The 23,342-nt window shown below is 40.1% G+C and overlaps 1 protein-coding gene across 1 annotated transcript; it reads right to left on the bottom strand.

Moving 5' to 3' along the window:
• Positions 1-1,898: 1,898 nt before the first annotated feature.
• Positions 1,899-22,033, bottom strand: HADH (hydroxyacyl-CoA dehydrogenase). The gene is made up of 8 exons (XM_027884720.1): positions 21,876-22,033; positions 18,405-18,533; positions 17,027-17,184; positions 12,152-12,278; positions 8,067-8,156; positions 6,534-6,606; positions 3,325-3,441; positions 1,899-2,292 (listed from the first exon to the last, which is right to left on the bottom strand). The coding sequence occupies exons 1-8, from the start codon at positions 22,002-22,004 to the stop codon at positions 2,174-2,176; spliced, it is 942 nt and encodes a 313-aa protein (XP_027740521.1). The 5' UTR covers positions 22,005-22,033; the 3' UTR covers positions 1,899-2,173.
• Positions 22,034-23,342: the final 1,309 nt, after the last annotated feature.

Genomic DNA, 23,342 nt, shown 5'->3' with positions numbered 1-23,342 from the left:
ATTAAAGCTGCAGAAAATCTTTGACAATTCAGGAGCAACTATTTAATATCCTACTTCTGACCAATTTCCTCACAACTTTGAACCTTAAGAGGGACTTCTACATTCTCCATGCCTCCTCACTGAGGAGCAGAAGAAAAGGCTTACCTTGATTCAATGCCTTCAGTTACCACTATATGTTCTGATCTAGATTTAAGAAGAAGTTTTTGCCCTTTACCTCGTCTCTGCTCATCCTGGCACAGCACTCCACATGCTGATAAAACAAACCATTCCCACCCACCAGTAAAGTGCCTCCACATGGCCTATTTGCTACTGAGAAAAAGAAGTCTCTTCTCAAATAGCAAGTTAAACACACAAATGCCTCTATTTCAGGTTTCTTGTATGTATTACATATATACATACTATGCCTGTTAGAACTCCTGAAAGGAAAACACTGTTTTAGAGAAAGCTTATTTTTCTAAAATATCACATTTAATAGTGAAAAATATTTTCCACATTTAACATTAAACAGCTTATGCCTTGCTATAAATCTACCCATTTCCAATTTAAAGATGACCTTCCAAGTAAAGGGAGCGGTAGCAACTTAATGCTGCTGAAATGTTTTCATAAAAAACAAATAGGATTTTTTAAGACACGAGTAATAATACACATTCCCATTTTTAATTACTACTGAAAACAGTAGTACTGAAGCTAACTTTACCCTGTAGCACTTAAAAGTCACTAAACTGATCTACAGGCATTAAGAACCTTCAAGTGAAACAGATTTCATATGCAAGACTCTATTTCAGTCAAACCAAGTCGATTTACTAATATATTAGTAAAGAAAAGAGATTCTCTGCAGTACCATTTCTCTCTTACCCTTTCTTTCAGGACAAGCCGCTCAAAATCAGATGACCTGTAATTAGGATCCAATAAACCAAAAAATTTTATCCTCTACTCAGAGATTTCTTGTGTGATCATGTGCAAGGAAATGAACATCTGTCAGCCTCAGTTTCTTTATATGTAATCTGAATTAGATGATGGAGGAGGGAGGAAGAGGCAACTTGGTGTTAAATAATTATTCATGATTTCTTTAATTAAAAAATATGCACGTAAGCACTTTGTACACACAGTAAAGGAACATTACCACTCAGTTGAACTGGAACAGCAACCCTCATGCCCACTTGCTTTGCAGTATTTGGAGAAAAGACAGGATTTGATGAGCTCACACCATGGACAAATTCAGGCTCCACTAAGCCCCATGCAAACAAAGTTGCAAAACAGAAGGTGCCTCACAGAGCCAGAGACATGGATTTGTTTACATAGCAGAGATTCACAACTGCAATCCTGAAAGTCCTCAACTACAGTCGTAGTGTACTGTGTAAAAATGACACTTTAATAAAGCCAATTTACAGGACCTGAGAAAACATACAGAAGCTTTTACCAGCTTCCTAGCTTAGGCCCTTCAGAATAGAAATCACCTAGAAGTCTTCATTACAGTTCTACAGCACCTAGTAAAAGCAGGCCCTCAACTGCTACCTGAACATGCTAGAAAATCCCAACACAAGTGATGAGCTCTGCTTTTAAATGCCTTATTGGTTGGGAACCTTCTGTCTGGGTCACAGCCCACCATCGTGGGAATTTATATTTATTTTTAAATGTGACTTTCAAAAAATTATTGTCCAAGGCACTGCAATTTACACCTACAGATTAGCATCGCACTTAAGGAAAATCCTTATAAAACAACCTACTGCCTTTCTGCTGCTACATTTGCCAACGTGAAAAGAGACTGCCACCCAGTGGACTCCATCCAAGTACACCAACTGCAAGCCATGACATTCAAAACAGAATTGTTGAAAATTTTATTTTTAAGAAAGTGAGGTTATTTTTAGGATATTTCCCATCACTATAATAATGTTTCAAACAGATAAATTCACTTGTCATTCTGTACTGCACCTGAAAAAATTGACATTTCGTGAAGGCACTGTACATAGAAAGCTTTTCAGAATTACAAGAAAAAAATAATCTAGCAAATCAAGTTTTAACCATAATTAACTAGTGCAATCACTCAGTTCAGAGGTGGGTTATGTTCTAAATGCAGCTTGTGCCATCCTTGGGTAGGTTAAACAGAATTCACCGTTAATATGGCATCTCTGAATAGCACACAGATAGTTTAACACCTCTTGAGGAGTGGAATTCATTTGTATTTGTAAAATCCTTCTCCAGTCTTCTTACCCAGCTTCTTTTCTGCTACCAGTTTATTCAGGAGTGGGCTGGGTGCAAAAAGGGGATTGTTGGGCTCTAATGAATGCCATCCTGGAAAGGAAAGGAAGTGAATGAATTAGTAACAGTTCTGTTTATATGCAAAGATAATAGAGATCTGCATCTCCTTAGAAAAATATTCAGAGGTCAGAAAACTGGAGGAGGTCTGGATCTTATTGTAGACTCTCTGAGACCCTTCAAAGGAGCTTCATAAAGCCCAGATCAGTACTGATGGTTATGAGCAAATCTATCAATTAGTCTTCAGGCATAGTGTACTCTGAACACCTTATAATCTCCAGGACTGAGGATTTTTAATATTTTTAAAAAATTAAGGAGAACTTTTGAAGCATAGGTGAGTACAAGGAGATAAAACAACGGCTAGCTGAAAAGAAATTTAAGTGCAAAGAAATTCCAAGTTGAACTTCTATCTGCGAAAGACACGGTCAGTTAGAACAATGTAATGCTACTCCACAGTACTAACTAAAAGCAAAAGAGGTTTCACTGAAAATGCCCTTTTCAAAGTGACATTCTGCCTTGGAGAATATTTAAGCTGCTCATTCAAAAGAATACACCAACCATCAACAAGCCATCACCAATTATGTATGTTTTTGTTACTGTATTGACATTCATCCACTTAGTAACTGAAGTGAAAAGGAGATGATTTACTTATATCTTTAGAGGTATTTACTGGGTTTCCTATTAATTAAGAATATAAACACAGCTAGCAGAAAAAGGATAGGGAGTCTCAACATTTGTTGCTTTTCATCAGAATTTCTTACTTCCAGTACATGTCTCTCTTCCCACTGATTCTTTTTAGTTATATAAAGTACCATTAATATTATTATTATTTTCCAATTGCAACTCGATGAAGTCAGCAAAACTACCCCATGTACAAAGGGTACAAGCATGCAGTACAAATGCTGTACTCACACAGCATTCTGAGCTGAATTCTCATTCCCTTCTCTTGAACAGTTAAAAGGCTATGCCATAAACATTCAGTTTAAATAATTAAGAGTCACATTTGCATTAGAACATCTACAGTGTAGCTAAAAGGGGGGAAAACAGAACAAAATAAGCATGCAGTACCATCTATAATGTATTTACTGGTATCCAACCCAACATAGTCCAGCAGTTCAAATGGACCCATGGGATAGCCAGCCCCAAGCTTCATAGCAACATCAATATCTTCCTTTGATGCATCTCCTAGAGAAAAGATTGACAGTTTGATGAACAGAGAAGATTCCGCATCTACTTGGCACCACGTATAAATAATTAACAGGGTGTTATTTCACCCTGGTGCAGCTCTTCACAGAAATCTCTGCATGTTTCAGAGCCACAAAAACTAGAGTCAGCATACATATGTGGAGCATAAAGCTGAATCTCTCACAAAAAAAAAAAAAAAAAAAAAAAGTCCTGCGGGCCTGCTTTCCATTTTTCTAGCTTCCTCCTGCATTTCAATACAGATCACTATGCTACTGATGGAGCCACAGCTACTGTGCTGAACCTATCAGAAAGACTAAAGGAACAACTGGTCACTGTGAAGAATCAAGAGTTTCTTTTAGAGGCAGCAGAACAGGTAAGTAAGGAAATTACTCAATTTCAGCTTCATGAGATCGGCAGCAGCTTTTGAATGATGCACAGGACAGAGCTATCCTTCCTCTACAACTGCCAGAAGACAAGTGATACCCAGCTCATGGATAAGGCAGGCATGGAGACGGGAGCAGTAGCAGCTGAGTAGCATGCTTAGTTACAGCAGCTTTCACTGGACGATATTTATCAGCATCAGAGGTGGCAGATAGGAGAGATCTGAAAAGACTATGCAGGTGCAGTTAAATTTGTGAATTCCAAAGTTGTTAAAAAAAAATAAATCAAAATTATCAGAAATTTATTACTTCTACTTCAGTGGATGCCTATAAAAATACTAATTCTGTATTGTCACAGTTAATATTCACCTCATTCTTTTCCTGGGAATACATATTTTAAACCGTCATCAAAGCAGATGCACCTCTACTACTTAATTCTAATACATATTTTGATTAAGACAGTGCACCTCTTTGCAGAGCCTGTAAAAAATGATGAAGTTATACAAACCCCAGAGGTACTTGTTAAGTAACCTCTATGCTCAATGAGTACGGGCATTCAGGGTGTCCAAAAGCTTGACAGACATAGCCTATGCAATTTATATGCCTAAGATCAGAGATTCTTAAAAATAAATTTACAAAATCTCTTGTAAAGGCAACAACTCCAGTGACAGTTCTATATGAAGTAATAATTTATATATATTCCCTTTACTTTTTAAAGCTGACTATGCTTGGGCTTTTTTTAAACCTCATTTTATTTCTGAGAAACCTGGAAAAGTAACCTTACTTATTCTAACAATTTCAGTTCCCCAAATTCAAAGATGCCTAAATCCTCAGCTCATTTGAAGCTGATGCAGGTGTACATACTTGTTCTATCAGCAGATTTGTCCCACTTTGTCAAAGTGTGTCCCACTTAGGACACGGCCACTCAACAGTTTCATTACAATACAATCAAAAATAGTAAAAGGGCAAGCAAGGGTTATACTCCTCATTCATAATAGTCTCTCCTAGTATAATGCAGACTCTGTATGTAAACTTGACTGCTTTTTAGTTTTTCCACTAAGAACAGGGAAGTACAGACCACTATACATTATAATATGCCCCCTGTTTAAATCACTGTTAATATATTAAAGGTATTTTGCCTATGCAAAAGTGCACATTTAACAGCATGAGATTGTGCATAAATAAAAACACAAGGACTGGCCTAATACAAACGTATTTTCAGTGCTTGAGGCTGCCAGAAAAGATACACAATTTCATTCTAATGTAGATGACAATCTGGCTCAGGTGTCTACTCAGAAGACTAACACAAAGGATATGGTAAAAATTCAACCTGACTCAATGTAAAACATGAATTAAAAGATAGCCATCAGTCTTCTCAAAACATCAACCAGCTTTTTAAATAGATTTCATTAAAAATTCACAAATTAACAACTTTGGAAATATCATACTGTGGAACAAAATACAAACAGAATAAAGATTAAATCAAAATATTGTTTTGCTTAGGCAGAAACTAGTCATTTTAACATACAAACTCAGTGACTGTTTTCTCCTGCATTTAATTAAAAGTTCTGTTGTCTCCTGAAATGTGCACAGTGATACATGTGACTTAACAAAGGCACCTCTTTTAAACACAGTGAAACACCCATACACTCCATTTAAAACTGTGACTTTCTCTAAGAGAATAATGCCCCCTCACATCCATGCCTCTGCCTTTCAAGTCTAAATTTTCTCTTTTCTCCCTTTGAGATGTAATTAGGTACATCTGTTGATGGATAAACAAGTAGTGTTGTTATATATATTTTTTTTCTGGAGATCAAACCATCTCTTCCATGTGCTTTAAAAGAGATTTTTAATATTTAAAGCATATTAGGTGAAATCCTGAAAATGGAGTGCTTTCATCTGTAAAAAAACCAGCGATTTCAAAAACAAAATGTTTCAAATGACATTCTTAGTAGCATGGCAGTATGAGCAGAGCACTTGAAATAAAAGCAATTACACTCTGTAATTTCCTCTTTATCCACTACATTCATTACTGACTTATTTTCTTTTCAAAACAAATACCAATGCTTTGAAAATTCAGTGGTTCTTTGGGGGATTACTGATTATTTCTGCCTACCCTCAGTATCAACGTAAGGGAGACCAGCAGTGAGATGGGAGTTCCAGAGGAACCTATGTCTAAAAAAATCACGTAGGATTTCATGTGGCAATAGCTGAGCCCAAATCACTTGTATGCCAGTACCGTAGTGTGACACTACTGCACTACTTACCCCACCTGAAAATTGGTGGTTTATTTCAGAATTCCCATATAAGTGAAGCCAGGAGAACTTTGTTAATGGTCCCATTATGCGATTTTCCAACACTTTTATCAATGTCTCTTCGGACAGAGAGAGGGAGGTTCCTGAATAGCTGGCAAAGGATGTTTTTACAATGGCACTTACACTCACCTTGTCACCTCCAAGTCAAAAACATTCTCCACCATCAGGAATTTCTCTCACAAGTAACTACTACCTTCCAACTCTGCACAATCTGACATTTCAAAGTGAAGGCAAGATCTTTCCCATTACACATACTGGCTCATATTTGAAGTTACCTCTTCACTTCCAGCCTTTAAGATCTGAAAATCTGAGGGAATCTCAAGGCTTTTCTGAAGTGACATAACATTTAGTAACATTATATGTCAACATTCCCTGAAATCACTACCCCAACAAATACCTCTCTCAAAAAGTCGAACAGCTTCCATCATATAAGGCACCAAGAGACGGTTTACAATAAACCCTGGAGTATCCTATGAAAAATAAAAAAGGGATTCTAAGTTCACATTCTTTACCAGTACTACACGCAAACACTACATGACAAATGAAACAAGTGGATGAAGAAACTTAGTGTGTCATCAGTTTATGATACTCTCTGAACTGTATTTTTCATCTGATTTATCTGCTCAGTATTAAAACATAAAAGATGAGTTTCAAAGACAAGGAATAGCACATAAACATTCATCATGACGAAGAACAATAAGACTACTAGAAGTAGTCAATTAATCTTAAAACAATTTAATGTGGCCAGTTGGCAAATGTCTTTATCAAAATTCTGATGATCCCATTTCCTGAAGGACAGGAGAAGAGCATTTCCTCTCTAATAAATTTTTTCTGTGCGTCCACTACCAGAAACATCTCCCCCACTGCTCATACTGATACACCACACTTTTGAACGGACCATTTCAACAGCAAGCATCAACACTATCAAAGAAAAGATAAAATACATGCTGTCAGAAGATAACAAATGGATACAGAACTTTTTACACAAGCTTTAATCAAAATCAATAATACAAACACAAGATAAAAAGCTTTGCCAACATAGCATTATTTCATACACTATTACTGTTTCAGGTGTTTCCTCCATTTTATCTCAATATTTAATCCAGAGAATTCCAAGCAATGTTTCTTCTACAAACAAGAATTGAAAAAAAAAAAAAAGAAGTTCAGACATGGAGACTGCATTACTCTCTATCCAACTAATTTATAACAGTTCATTATATATTCTACACATTACATACTGCAAAACTGTGGCAGAAACAGGAGAAAAGTCAACTAAGGCCACAGAGCAATTTAGCAGTACAGCCAGAATTAGAGTCCAGTGTCCAGACACTGAGTTACTGGTAACTACTGAATTGCAGGCCCTTATTTTATGATCAAATGCCTCCTGGAGGCTGTGAAACTCAAGGCAATAGCTTGCATAAAGCTACCCAGACCACAACTTAATGGATTCAGAAAAAGTGTGCTTAGGAAGTAGGATGTTACTCTAGAGAAAAAAACCCAAAGCTGCGAAGCAATGAAGATTAGTTTGCGTCTCATTATTGCAGGTTAAAGAAAAGCTTGGAATGAGCACGTACCAGGGAGGATTCATCCAACTGCCTCACAGTACAAGAGGCAGCAGTCTTGTCTCTAGCACAGTGAAAGATGAGTTCTTGCTTAAGCTCTCCGGTTTAGGCTTTCGCAGGACTTTAAAAACAGACTCCAAAACTGTAAACCCTGATACTTGTGAGTTTTGCTGCTCTAGACAAATGTCTAGAATCACTTGACATTTAAGAATTTGTGGTAATTGTGGATTTTTTTTTGTCAAACTGTTTTTAATAGGGAAGAGAAACTGGACAAGAAGTAACCTGGAAATTCTTGAAGTGCCCTTACATTCACTAAAACCTACCACTTTAAAATTAACAGTCTGCAAGAACAGTCAAAACGTACTCACCTTACAACTGACAGGGCTCTTTCCTACTGCTTTACTGAAATCCATAAGAGATTCAAAAGTCTTTTGGCTGGTCATTGGAGTCCTGATGACCTGGGCAGAGGGAAGGTAGAGAGAGAATAAGCACATTTATGAGCAGAATCCGTCTCATTTCATCTCATCCCCATTACAGCAATGATTAAATTGTAATCTAGAACAATATTTCAGAAATTCACAAAACACTTGTTTTGGAAAAAAAAAATTCAATGGATATATATCGGATATATATGTAATAGACACAGAAATACATTTTAAAGATAGATACAGCATTTTTCACATTTTGAAATTATGCATTTCTTTAAGATACTTTCCCACTCAGCCACTATGGATGGATGATAAAAGGGACCATCCTTTGGAATCACACTTAGGAGATTATAGTACAACAAAGCAACTTCAAAAGCTACTTAGTCTCTGTTGTCTTGGGAAACACAAAGACATCACTCCAGAGAACCATATGAACAGATATAGTTCCCGATATAACAGGTTGTAACATCTACCCTGTGCCCAATGTAAACACAACAAACATTTATTTCTAAAGAAAATTTAAAATCTATCTTGCAAATTTGTGACAGCCCTGTAAGCTTTTCAGTACTACGTTTCCATCTCGATTTTCTTCACAGCTGAGTCTTCTGTCACATATAGTATTTTCTATACTTCACCGCCACCATTCCCTGCCCCAACTCCCACCCCCCGAAAAGAAGAAAAACAAAAAGGCAGACTTGAAGAAGCTGAACTGTTTGTAATATTTGTGTTGAAACCAGCCTACATGTGCAGTAACCTAAAACTGCTATACATAACTACTTAGGGCTGACCTCCTTGTTTATACCATTAAGTCATAGAATCATTAAGGTTGGAAAAGACCCTGAAGATTACTGAGTAAAACCTTTGACTGAACACCACCACGGGAACTCAGCCATGGCAACTCAGCACCACGTCCAGTCATTTCTTCAACACTTTCAGGGATGGCGACACCACCATCTCCCTGGCAGCCCGTTCCAATGTTTAACCACACTTTCAGTGAACAAATTTTTCCCGATATCCAGCCAGAACCTCCCCTGGCACAGCTTAAGGCCATTTCCCCTTGTCCTGTTGCTAGCTGCCTGGGAGAAGAGGCTGACCACCACCTGGCTACAGGTAGAGAGTGATAAGGTCACCTCTGAGCCTCCTACTGTCCATGATAAACAACCCCAACCCCAACTCCCTCAGCTGCTCCTCATGTGATTTACCCTCCAGACCATTCACCAGCTTCATTGCCCTTCTCTGGCCCTGCTCCAGCACCTCAATGCCCTTCCTGCAGTGAGGGTCTCGGAACTGGGCACTCGAGGTGCAGCCTCAGCAGTGCTGAGCACAGAGGGACAATGTGGTCCTGCTGGCCACACCATTTCTGATCCAGGCCAGGATGCCATTGGCCTTATTGGCCACCAGGGCACACTGCTGGCTCATGTTCAGCCACTGTCAACCAGCACACTCCAGTGTGTTTTCCACTGGGCTGCTTTCCAGCCACTCTGTCCCCAGTCTGTAGCGCTGCATGGGGTGGTTGGGACTCAAGTGTAGCACCTGGCCCTTGGCCTTACTGAACCTCATACTGATAGCTTTGGCCCATGGATCCAGCCTGTTCACATCCCTCTGCAGAACCTTCCTACCCTCCAGCAGATCAACATTCCCACCCAGCTTAGTGTTGTCTGAGAATTTACTGAGGGTACACTCAATCCCCTCATCCAGATGATTGATAACATTAAACAGGACTGGCCCTAACACTGAGCCCTGAGGAACCCCATTAGTGACTGGCTGACAGCTGGATTGTAACTCCATTCGCCACCACTCTCTGGGCCCAGCCGTCCAGCCAGATTTTAACCCAGCAAAGAGTACACCTGTCCAAGCCATGGACTGCCAGCTTCTCCAGGAGAATGCTCTGGGAGGCAGTTATCAAAGGCTTTACTGAAGTCCAGGTAGACAACATACACAGCCTTTCCCTGTCACAGAGAGACTTCCCCCCATTCTAATAACTGATATAAGCCAAACATAAAAAACCCTACACCAGTGAGGACTGAGAAAAAAGCTTGTTTCACAGCAGAAAAAGCAGTGATCTTTTACTTTGATATTTGATAAAAATACCTCCAAGGCTTTCAAGAATGAGTTTTTAATATACACTTCAGAATTTTGAAACACTAGCACTAGCTTTTTGAATTAGAGAAAGAAATCCCCTCAAAGCTTTGTGCTTCTGAGCATGAGATCTACAATCTATGAAAAGAACAGATGTGTTCTTTTCAAAGAACAGTGCTCAAAAGCACTGCAGATTTCTGACTCATGAAAGACAGCTTCCATTAGAAATGACTGGCAATTTCAGTAGCATCTTTCATAGTTTGGGTGATTTTCTTGATTTTTCCCCTGATTATTTCAAAGTGAAACATCTGTTTTACATAGAAAATGTTGTTTACAATGTTTGCCAGTGCCAATTCTCATTTACAGTAGTAAACCTGAAACAAAAACAAAGCTTTAAAAAGTGTATTGATTTACTAATAGTGGCGCGTTTCTACACCAAGCCACTGAAAGCAGAGGTTCTGTGTTTCAGAGTTCTTCAAATACTATTCATCAACTGGAATGACTCTGAGGCAGAACAAACCCAAAAGTGAAAAAACCCAAAAGTATGAAGATTGAGCACAGCAGTCAGATAGGGACTCCATGGTTTTGGTTTTTATAAACAATGATAGGCATCTTTTTGTATTTTTCTAAGTTTAGATTTCTCAAGACTATGATTTATTTTAGGTTTAAGACACGGAACACTTCATTAACAGAAACAAATTACTGCCAACAAGTCTTTCTTAGCACAGAAATCAATAAACTCTATGTTAGCCTAGAGAATTACACTAAAATTCATACATAAAATTCCTCCCTTTCCTTCTTACAACATTTCTCCAGACCACTTAGTCACAATACACAGGGTGCAATAATAAACTAAAAAAAAAAAATTTAAAAATCCACCTGTATACAGCAGTCAGTGAGAGAGAATTTGCATGTGTCCGAGCGCTCATCAGACAACCATACTCTGAATTAAATTTGTTCATTTCAGCCAAAAGATTCCAAAAGGGAGAAGAAGAGAATGATACATGGAAAGACAGAGCAAACATCTGCATAATATATATTTTACTGGGAAACAAGCAAAAACTATAATAACATGAATCTTAGGGGTTCAAAATGGAGGCAGCACAACATATTTGAAGTGTTTGTCACTAAAGTAGTACTAGAGCTAATGGCCCATGGGACAGAGGAAAATGATTTACAGCACTTAAGGGTACGAAGTACATGGAACTTTGAGGCAGAGTGGCCAAATATAACAATTTACTTCCACTTACTCTAGAATTTGTAAATTCTAGTGATCAAGGTCAGCCACAAGGGGGAAAGGTGACAAAAAGAAGAGAGATGTGTCGTTTTGTTTGCAATATGACCCTTACTTTGGAGGCTCAGATAAACTCCTACACTGGATTGGTAGTCTACCCTGCATTTCAGTATTTTTAGAAATAGTATGATGTAGCCAAAGAGAGTATATTTAGAAAAGACATCTGAAGAGTTATGTAAAAACTTTTTACACTTCCTTAAAGGCTGACAAATACTGTAATAATACCTCCAGACAAAATATATGAAACAAACATGACTGACTTTATTTCAAAAGTGACAAGACAGTAAGGTTTCATTTCATGTCATTTTCTATCAATTCCTACTGGTAGCAGTAGTTCTTATTAATCAATCTGCCTGCGTGCCTAAAATGATCAGTATAAACAACACCTCTGCTGGCAGTTCAGTGGAGAGCTCTGGAGCCTCGAGACTGAAGGAGTTACCTCTGTCTCTTCAACCTGCCCCTCAACAGACATTGCATCACCCTCTTATCACGAGAGGAAGCCAATTCCATATCAAAAGAGCCACAAACTGAGATCTCCTCTTTCATCTAACTGAAGTGTCACTGGTGACAACGGCATTGCTGGGTTGCAGTTGTTATTGTGATGGAAAGTGATCATAATAACCACTGTAAGGAGCAGTCCTAAGACACTTACCTCCACAAGCTTCATCATAGGCACAGGATTGAAGAAATGGAGACCCCCAAATCGGTCCTGCCTGGTGGTCGAGTTAGCCATGTTTGTGATTTGCAAGGATGAAGTGTTGCTTGCAAATATCGTATGCCTGGAAATAAGAAATACACGGATTGCATAAATCACAGTACAAGAATGATGTGCTAAACAGAAATAGGCACCCACTCCCTAACCACACACAGAATCTTCAGAAATATTCCTGTAGTTCATCACAGTCCTTTTGCTGAGGTGTGAGTACAGCCACTGCAAGGACTGTGTGAGTTTCTGACCATCTAGGAAGTTTGTTGAATACATCTATTAGGTGCTGGGAAAAAAGATTCTGAAAGTAGAAAATCTCTTTTAAATCCCCAGATACATTCTAGATAATCCCTTCAGCAATCCTGGAAACCTAAGGGGATTTTTTTTGTTAATCATTTACACATCTATTGAAATCCAATCATTTGCCATGTTGAAAATGCACTTTGGAGTCTTAAGGAAAATCTGAATCTACTTTCATATATAATGATCAGTGATGAGCTAACCTGCCACCAGAGAAAAGATAAAAACCACCATGCATAGGACACTGCAATGGATACACAAAATGCCAAGAATTTTAAGCCTTATATGAAGTCCTTTTCCAGACATTAACCAGATTCAATAACTGCAATTTATAATGGTTTGGTTTGTGGTTTGGGATTTTTTTCCCCAGAAATATCTCAGAACCTCAACTGCCCTGCTGTAATGACATCACATCAAAAACTTTAAGAAACTGGCTTTTTCTTCAAATCACAAAAATCAGAAAATTAAGAGATGAAACTCTATCTTCCATTCTGGACTGCATCCTACTGTCCTTTCAAAAAGTTATACTACCAGTATATATATATTCATCAAATTCATCAAATGTTAACCTAAATATCTTGCTTACATTTCACTGAGATATAACTGAGCTTCACAACAGAGCTTTCAGAGAAGTCACGTCCAAGTCATGGGAACATCTTACAGTGGCATTAAAAAAAAACATTTTGGGACAAAAACACCCACATGGTTTTCCATTGTTTATTATGTTCTTTTTTTTCGTTACAGAAAAGGAAATAAAAAATCCTGGAAATTTCTCTTTACTCTTCTCACAAATATTCTTTTCTTATTTCCCCACTATAAATGGGCCTTACACTGTTCTGAGGTGGGGTACTACAAGAAGTATTCTGCATTTCAGAGTTTTGACATTGCAAGGTCAGTGCATTCAAAAGTCACTTATCCTCACCAGAAATTTGCCACTGTACATAAAAATTCAAATATTCATATAAAACTTAATCACACTGATTTGTGTAATGTAATTATTGCTAGGTTTATATCTGGGTTCAATTAAGTAAGAGATTTTACCCCCTTCTGTGGGGGAATACTTGTACCTCACACAATATAAAGCCTTGGGGGGGAAAAATACTTTTGCACTGTGTACAGGGGCATTTTATTTACACTTTTTGCTCTGACAAACCAGTTGATTTCAACTGAGTTTAAAATAGAATTTTCATGCCTCTTTGACTTAGAACTACATGATCCATGCTTCAGGTGGCAGCAAAGTTGGAAGGCTTTGGAATGCAACGGTACTAATAAAGCCATAGCAATGCTTTTTCTGGCACCGGAGTGCTTTCTTCTGGTGCCATCTAGTGGGTCAGAGGAAGACGGCAAAAACAGAGCTCAACACGAGAGAAACAGACCATATCAATAAATCTGACTCTTACAGCCCAGCTCCCTTACACAGCAAACACTGAACAAGGCTTCCTTTGTAACTGTTTTATAACACATTGATTCTAACACAGTGAACAGCTGAAAACCACTGGACAGTTCTGAGCTGAGTTCCCACATATAAAGATAAATCCTAGACCAAGAAATGTTGATAGGCATTCCCACACCCCAGACATAAACAGAAAGCAAGTACAGAAGTGTTCTTAAAGTGGATACCCAAAAATTCTTTTGTCATGTTCATTATGATCCTGTTTGGAAAAGTGCTGCAGTGTTCAAATAACTAAAAGCCACAAAGAACGTTGGGATATCCTACAAAAACCCTTGCCTGACCTTTTCATAATGGAAACACAAGACTGACTCAATTCAAGAAAAGGAAAACAACACTGAAGAGGGGGTAGGAATGCTTTATCCTGCTCTGAAGATGATGACCACGTAACACAGTAAAAATTACCATGTTAGGAGGGTGAGTATAACACCAATAGGAACAGAACCTACAACAAGGAATTTTGCAAAGTTCTAAGAACATAAATCAATGTGCTCTCAGACTGATGGCATCCAGGAAACAGCACTCACCATTTTACCTGGACAGTTTCCCAGATGAGGAATACCTCAAGTTCCCCACGTGCTCTGGGGTTGCCACACTCTTCTGGCTCATTACATTTGTTCTGAAGACTTGAGGGAAATTTACTTTCCATTCACAAATACAACTTCTCTCAATAAAGAATAGCCTTCCCACTCCCTTACATTAATAGATCCACTCTCAGAGGAATTACAGTTCTTTTATAAGAAAACCGAGGAGGAATTAAGTTAATTGTGCTTTGTTTTTTCAGTACAATACTTCGGTTTTGTCTGTCCCCAGACTTATCTACATTGGAGACGTAATCATGGTGCAAAAATGGGAAAGGAATACGTAGCTGTTGCAGCTGAGGAAACATATGAGACATGAAATAAAGTGCAAAACAAGAAAAATGCAAGGTTTCACACAGCTTCTGTTTCACAGGCAGAATTCATCATCTTGTCTGAGCAACTGTAACACATAGCTCCTTATGTTTCCATCTGCTACCATCTACCCCGGTGGTAAGTCCTGACATTTGAATTAAGGCAAGTACTCCTTCCACAGAAGCCTGGTCTTTCCTGATCTCTGCCTGTAACACACATTTCAGAGGGTCATCAATGCCCAGGGCCCCACAGAAGCAAAGCTCGTCCTGAGACTCAAAGCTATCTTTAAACAAATCCTGTCTTCCATACCAATTAACCAGAAGTCCACCACCCTTACTGAGCATGACACAACAGTTAGCCCACATAATATGTTTACAAGTTTTCAACTATTCAGTCTTAGCAAAGGCTGTAGAATGCCTGCACTGACAGGGAGAGCCTTCCATTTCACCACAGTGCCATGTGGGATGAAGGAAGTCTACCGCTTCCTTCTAATGCATGGAAAAATACTCACTAGACATTTCTGCCTTTCCTCACGCTGCTCACAGGACCTGCAACTCTATACTCCTTACATAATTACAAACTATCCTTTGTATCCAAGAGCTAATATTTTAACACTTGGCTACTAAATTTCACTATTTTACAGGTTTTCTTTCTTTCATCTAGGCTTTCTACACTGTGAACCATATTCTTCGCCATTCCCTTCACTTTTCTTTATCCTACATGTAAGAGATCCACACGTTTATCATCATTTCCAAATATCCTTTTACAAGGAAGGCTTCTTGTCTAGTCATCTGTCCCAACCCTGCAAAATCATGTTTGATGCAATGGGAAGGAGCATATCTGAACAACTCCTAGTATCTTTTAACACTCTGTAATGTAAAATTTGATGTTTTAAGGCAGCCATACTGACAAACAGCTCAGTCTTACGAAACACAGCCTCAGGTGTTCCAAACATACATATTTTTAAATAAGGTTCCAAGTCCCTCTGCTCACATTTCCTTGCTGACTGGTTCTAAACAATTTGCTCTTTAGTACACTCTAACTTTCTCATTAAAGACTAGGGCAACTGAGGTCTAATTTTACAAAATAGGCCCAATCTAATCACTACAAGGCAGTCTCATAAATGCCAAACACAGCTACTTACTGCTGTGTGCCAGACTAAGAGTAATGCCAAAGTTACCCTGTGCTCAGTCCGTGGTTGGTTGTGATGATTTATTTCTTTCAGAAGTACCAGGTGATTTTAATTACTGACCATACGAGAAAGGCCAAAAAATCTCCCCAGGCTGAATTCAACTAATGATAATATCTTTTCTTCCTTGACACTACATTCAAGCCACAGCTTGACTAGTTGACAGGCTTAGCTAGACAGTCTAGACCTCTTAGTCAATACCCTCAGATTTAGCTACACTAGTTAAAATCTCAACCTGCAAACAGTCAAGGTCTTGTGATCCTGAGTCATCAATTAAAAGGCTCAAACTTCCAAGATTGCATGCTCAGCTTAAAAGCATTTTTAGGTTTGAATATAATTCAACAATAACTTCAAACAGTTATCAGTTACAGTTCAAAGAAAGTTCCAGGGACTGCAACTGAATGAGTGCATATTAAAAAATTATTTACAGTTTTATACCACACAATAATCAGCAATGATCTGTTTCCAAACTCTTGTATGTGAAGCAAACTTGGTTCACTTAAGACACTTTTAGGATAACTGAGACTTACAGCTAAGAGGCTGAGGCTTCTTAAAACTTGTTCATGGCAGACATGCTAAAGCCAAATATTTTGTCATCCCAATTCCCAATTTAAATATGGGAACAAGAGATTAAGCATAACCCATGTGTACCAGAACAAGTTTATTCAACTGCTATGCATTTGCAATTGGATTTAGATTCAAACTATGGCCAAGTAGATGGCCAAGCTTCATGACCAAACATACCCGGAACCGCAACACACTAAGCAATGCAACAAGCAAATAAACCTGATGAACACACCTAGGAGTGTTTGTAACATATGCACCCGGTACAACAACTGTTCAACACCAACATGACAATCTGAAATTAAGTCTAAAAAATCCTGGCTTTAAAAAAAGAGCAGCTAAGAAAATAGAGAACCAACATTAAGCACAAAAACACCAGAAACAATGGTCTAAGTTTCAAAATGTAACAGGAAAAATAGACATACTCTGGAGCAAATTTATCCAGCCTCTTGAAGAGATCCTTTTTAACTTCCATGTTCTCCACAATGGCTTCTATAACCAGATCCGTGCTGTGGACTACTGCTGCTGCATCTGTACTCGTTGTGAGGTTCTTTAAGGTCTTCTCAATGAACTCAGCACCAGCCTGAAACACATCCAAGAATTATAATGTCTATTTACAATGACTTAATTTACATGAAAATCCCCTTATGTACTCTGAAGTGGTTTTGAGCCACCAAAAATGCAGGCAGTCTGCCACATTTCCAAATCAGTAAGCAAGTTCTAAGTGTGTAGAGATACAGCGCTTTCCACTGACAAAAGTGGAAAGCTGACAAAATTTTCCTAGCCAGTCAAATCTGTTTTGAAGCAAATAGGAGACCTTTGAACTAATTCTTTCAGGAAGACCAGCCTTCAGGATAAGAGTCTGAGCGGTCAACTGGTTGGTCAATCAGTAGGTACAGTTTCAGTGCAAATGCAGGGGAAAAAAAATGTTTTCTTACTGGTAAATCTGGCAATTGTTGGCATAGTTTGTGAGGACAGAAATCAAACAGAACTGCAAGACTTTTAACCAAGGGTAAATGGAGACATAGTACAAGTAAAAAAAAAAAAAAAAAACAAACCACAACCTGCGTGGTAGAATGCAATGGCACACAAAACCCACAAGCATTATGTGGACAGTTTCCATTTGTATTAAAAGACTCCCCATAATTATGTATGTATGCACGTATGTATGTATGTATACTCTGGTTATTCTGGTACAAGCTCTTTTCATTTCCTCTGTCTGCTGCATCACTTTTACTGGCAATCATCAATCCCGGTATGCATAATACATGTTAATATGTATCAAAGGAAGAAACGAATCTGCTGTGGAATTTAGAGAAACAAGCATAGTAACAAGTAACCCTTAGGTTACAAATTTAGATGCACCAACTGGTCCACAGTGGCTTCCTGTATGTAAGTCGTACTCAGTAATGTAAATGAACAGTGTCTTATAAACCTAATTCATGCTACTTGCACTCTCTTTTCGTTTTCAATAATCCTGTACCCAAGTCTTGGGTGGGAGAGGGGAGGAACCCAACAAAACTAAAAAACCAAAAACCTCCATTCCCTACTAAGGTATTAAGACAATTTTGTTATTATTTGCTTTGGAATAAAATGGATGCATTCCTAGATTAGACATCTTTCAACTTCCCTAAATCAAAAAAAAAAAGGAAAATCCAAGTTCTTCAGCACACTGGAAAAAGTTTTCTTTTTAAGCCAGTAAACATGCTCTACAATGCATAACTGTAAGCAATATCAGAACTTGAATATGGTAGTTTTTACTTTCCTAAGTTTTAATAGAAGAATAAAGTAGAAGATGTCAACCTCAGGCTTATCTGCAAACTTCTTTTTTGTCACTCTCTTCAAACTCTCTTCAATTCCTTTTGTAGACTTTTTAAGGATTTCATCTGACTGGTCTACTAACACCACAGTGTGACCACTGGCTGCTGCAACCTGAAAGTGAAAAAAAAAAAAAAAAACATTCAACATCAATGTCATAAAAGAACCAACCACATTGATTTGTGCTGGGGCAGACAATACACCAGGCAATGAATTAGGCAAAGGAGACATTGAACCAAATGCACTTTAATAGAAAAATCATAAAAACCTGCAGATAGTTGGGGTGGACTAGAAGGAATAAAGGTCTCAAACAACTCAAGAGAAAAGGAAAGATAAATCTGTCTTTGCCCCACACTACCTGCAGAACCCTACCTGTGCCTGGAGGCATCTGAATTCTGAGGCTATGGCTAGAGAACAAACAGTTGCCTTGAAAGGAACAAGCGGCTTAGCTGTGGTCCTTGGATCTTGTAAGGAAAAAGGGCTGTGGAGACCAAAACTGGAATGCTGGCAGGGCAAACAGGTGGCACAAGCGATGGCCAACCCTGTGTTCCCAGGACATAGTGACAGCTCTGCTGTCAGGCCACGAGCACGTGCCTGCAACAACTGGAAGGTGACAGCGGAGCTGGGAGTAGCAGGGAATGTTTGCCACTCCAGGACTCTGCACAGACCTGAATGACCTGCAATCTCTCCTTACTACATGCTTGGTGCAAACACTGGCTCAGCTACGGACAGCGCTACTGGGTTGTCTTTTTGATCGGAATTTAAATTCATTTCAAACATATAAAATCACGTTCACACATTGCATCAGCATATTAAAAATCAGCTGTTCATTATCTGTTACTTCACTATTCATTAATGTCCCTCTTGCTAGTCAGCAACAGGCTATCTTCCCTTTCAGAATTCTTAAATTAACAGAGCTGCAATACAATAACTGTATAAAACGGATGTTAAAACACAGTTCCATTGATGGTTTTTAAAGACACAACTTCAGAGCTTTCCTTTTGCAATTCTTTAGCTTACATCTAATCTTATATGTAGAGATTAAAAGACTCTCACGTGCCCACAAGACCTACTCCAACCAAGCTAGCTGAAATGAAAAATACAGAGATATCTCATGAAGAAAAGCATGGTGATATTCTCATTCAATTTGCCTCACCAATACAGCAAATAAAGAAATGCCAGACTGCCTCTGGACAGCAGTAGCAGAACTCTAACAAGGGGTTGGTCAGTCAGCAGATGGGCATGTCTTTATCCAATTTTTTTCTTTTTATTTTCACTATGGCTATTTCACAAAAACAACTGGATAAAAAACACTTAAACCAAGCTTGGACTTTTCTACTCATAACACTTTTGTCTGTTGCTGATCATTTGTAGCGGTACAGCAAGACCCTTCAATCTTCAGATGAAAAATCAATACCAAGCACATTCATAAGAGATGCTTCACTGAGTATCCATTTATGAAACCATCACTGACCAGCTGGTGAAAAATCCTGGAAAAAATTAACATCTGTTTTCCCTCCATAGTTAGATGGACAGGAAATAAGAAAATGGCAAAAGATCATACCATCTCCTAGCAATTCAAACATACACTTGCTTAGACTCTACTACCCACTGATCTTAAGAATGCTAAATAAAAATGTGAGTGCTGGGGAGTCAGTTAATGCTCTTCTCATGCAGAAGTGCTTTTCACATGGCAGAAACAGAAATTATAAGCCCATGGCGTTCAACCATGCATTTTAGCAGAGGGTAGCTTCTCCTGACAGTACGAAAAAGCAAGGAAAGAGGAGAGACAATTTCTTAAGTGTAAAAAAAGGGAGGAGAAGCAGTTTTATTAATAGGGTACAGGGGAGACACCACTCAGTGTTATAATCATCTTTGCTTTGAGATAATTTTGGATTGATGAATTGGAGGCAGATGGTCAGCAAAACAATCCTTGGTCCTTAACAGTGGTAGAAGCCTGCAACCCCTGTTACTGCCAAATACCAGACATGTTTCTCTTGACAAGCTGCTCTTTGAAAATGTGCAGACTTACAAAATATGAAGATCACCTCACTTTCCCTGCTTTGCATAGTGTGCATCTTCCTCAAACATGAGAACAACTTCTCTTCAAAGCTGTTCTTCAATAGTTCCTTTAGTAGAAGCCTCAAGCTCTAGCATCAAGATACAGAGGAGTGTTTGTTTTTACCAGACAAGTGAAAAAACAACTAGCTAATTCCTTAGTAAAAGAAAAAACAAACAAACAAACAAACAAAAACCTCTCCGTAATCCTCCTGATAGAGATTTGCCACGAATATAAGAAATCTTCAGTTCTGACAAGGAAACTAATTAATTTATTAAAATGGAGAATTGCTATTTATGAGCTCCAATCTCACTGTCAGTTTCCACCTGGGGATGTTTGCATACTCTCCTTACTCTTTGTGAAGTTTGTGAACTATCCTGCTATCCTGGGCAACAGACTCTTTCTCTGAATTAACTAAATATCTAAATTTTACATCACTGACAGAACTGTTCAGTTTTATGTCCTAAAGCTATCAAGTTAAACTTGAAAGCCAAAGGCCTGAGATTAAACACCGGGAAAATAAGCACTATTTAAATATTAACCACTTCATAATTCTGCAGATGACTGATAGCTAAATGCCCATTTTAGCTGCTGCATTCTACTTGTAAAATGTCACTTGATCTGCTCCCTTGGCAAGTTAGAAGAAGCTTCTTTCTTGGACCAACATTTTCCACATATTATCACATACTGTCTGGTTTACAAGTAGTCCCACACGTTGTCTTAAGAACCACCTTAAAGAAATTAAAATATAGGCCTTGGCTCTCTTCTTGCCGACTCGTCTGACCTGAAGACGTGCGGATTAGCAAGAGAATAAGAAATGCGAAAAGTTGGGCAAGCAGACAGCAGCGGTGCAGCGATACCTCCCACGCCCGCTCCGCAGCAATCAAGCCCAAACCCAAACCCAAGCTCAAGCCCAAGCCCAGCCCCGACGCCGCACAAGTCTGGCAGCGGCGCAGAAGGGGCGCGTCCCTCCGGGCCCGCACCGGGCCCTGCCCTTCGGGGGTGCCACGGCCGGGCCAGCGCAGCCACTGCTTCCCGCACAAACACAGCCCGCAAAGCCACAGCACGGAATCGCCCGATCGCGCTCAGCGAAGTGGGACGTTTCATTTTGTGGTTTTCATTCGTGTCGCTCGAACTTCCTCTGCGCCCGCCCCGTCCCGCCCGAGGACAGCGCTGGGCGCTGCGCCGGGGCCGGGCTCAGCTCGGAGCGGAGCGGAGCGAAGGGACCGCCCAGAGCAGCAGCGCGGGGGCTCCCCCGCCACCGCGACCCCGGCCCCGGCCCCAGCCCCGCTCCGGCCGCACTGGCCGAGCCCCGGCCGCCCTGCAGCCGCCATGGTGGCGCCGCCGCCGCCGCCGCCTCCGCTCACCCCCGCTCGGACCGGGCTCTCGGGGCTCACCTGGGCGATGCCGGCGCCCATGAGGCCGCCGCCGATGATCGTGACATGTTTGATGATCAGCTTCTTGGCGGCCGCCGTGGCGGCGGCGGAGGAGGCGGCGCGCACGAAGTGGCGCGTGGCGAAGGCCATGGCGAGGGCGCGGAGCGGAGCTGGAGAGCGGCGGGGCCGGGCCGGGCCGGGCCGGGCGAGGGCCGCGCTCCACCCCGGGGCGGAGCGCGGCCCTCGCCCCGCCCGGCCCGGCTGCCCGCTGGCGGGGAAGAGCCGCGATGGGTCTTTCACCTACGCTACTTCTGGTTCCTTAAGAGGAGTCAGGCAGCAATGCCGAGGGCAGCACAGTCGGAGCTCCCGCGGGCCCTCGGCTGGCGCTGGGCCGCCGGCGGCGGCGGCTGCGCTGATGCCTGTCCTTTGCCACAGAGGTCACGGCGCTGCCTCCTCAGAGCTTACCGTCCTGCTGCCGCTGGTCAAGTTCACGGTCACAGAACCAATGGGGTTGGAAAAGACCTCCGAGATCACCGAGTCCAACCCACGACCGAATACCCACCATGACAAGTAGACCATGGCATCAAGTCTTTCCTTAAACACCTCCAGGGACTGTGACTCCTCCACCACCTCCCTGAGCAGCCCATTCCCAATGTCTAATCACCCTTTATGTGAAGAAATTCTTCCTAATGTTCAGCCTAAACCTCCCCAGGTGCTGCTTGAACTTATGTCTTCTTGTACTAATGGTAGTTGTATGGGAGAAGAGACCGATTCCCACCTGGCTACAACCTCCTTTCAGGCACTTGTAGAAAGCGACAAGGCTCTCCCGAGCCTCTTTTTTCTCCAGGCTAAACAGCTCCAGCTCCCGAAGCTGCTCCTCACAGGACTTACCCTATTGGCCCTTCACTAGCTACACTGCGCTTCTCTGGACCCTCTGCAGCACCTCAATGTCCTTCCTGTTCACATCTCTCTCCATAACAAGTGTTTCCTGACTAGAAGGGGATTTTATTTCCAGGCTAGCACAAGTTATACAGTAAACAACAACAACAAAAAATACTTCCTTTATAAATACTAACAGCTTAATCATATCAGATGCAGACAGACCCGATTTTCCATGTAATTTATTTATCACCAGAACAACTGACACTTGAAGTCAGCAACAGCAGCAGCTGACAATACAGCAATTACAGCATATTCTACTTAAGTCAGCATCAGGGTAAACATTAAGCAGTTTTAGTCAAATGAAAGAGTAAGAAGATTCTCATATCTCTGCACTTTGTACCAAAAGCCAGTAGGTCAGGCAGGAGCAGGAAATGTTTGTGGAAACAGCTTCACTCAAACAGAGATTCAGAGTTACTGTTCTTTGTGTATACAAATGACAGCTGAGTGGGTAAGTAATGAATTTCCCTTAAAAAAAAAAAAAAAAAAAAAAAAAAAAAAAAAAAAAAAAAAAAAAAAAAAAAACAAAAAAAACAAAAAAAAAAAAAA

Source organism: Empidonax traillii, unplaced genomic scaffold, assembly GCF_003031625.1.
Source record: "Empidonax traillii isolate 1590-97213 ecotype Southwest subspecies unplaced genomic scaffold, ASM303162v1 scaffold154:size1206225, whole genome shotgun sequence".
Classification (NCBI taxonomy): domain Eukaryota; kingdom Metazoa; phylum Chordata; class Aves; order Passeriformes; family Tyrannidae; genus Empidonax; species Empidonax traillii.
The sequence above is the reverse complement of the archived record's forward strand: the minus strand, read 5'-3'. Positions and strand labels throughout refer to the sequence as shown.

Excerpts from the sequence above, each read along its gene's own strand:
- HADH (XM_027884720.1), bottom strand. The coding sequence starts at position 22,004 with ATGGCCTTCGCCACGCGCCACTTCGTGCGCGCCGCCTCCTCCGCCGCC. Across the intron at positions 17,185-18,404 it reads AGTTTGCAGATAAGCCTGAG|GCTGGTGCTGAGTTCATTGA; the intron begins GTTGACATCTTC and ends GATGTGTTTCAG. Across the intron at positions 2,293-3,324 it reads CAGTAAATACATTATAGATG|GATGGCATTCATTAGAGCCC; the intron begins GTACTGCATGCT and ends TTTCCTTTCCAG.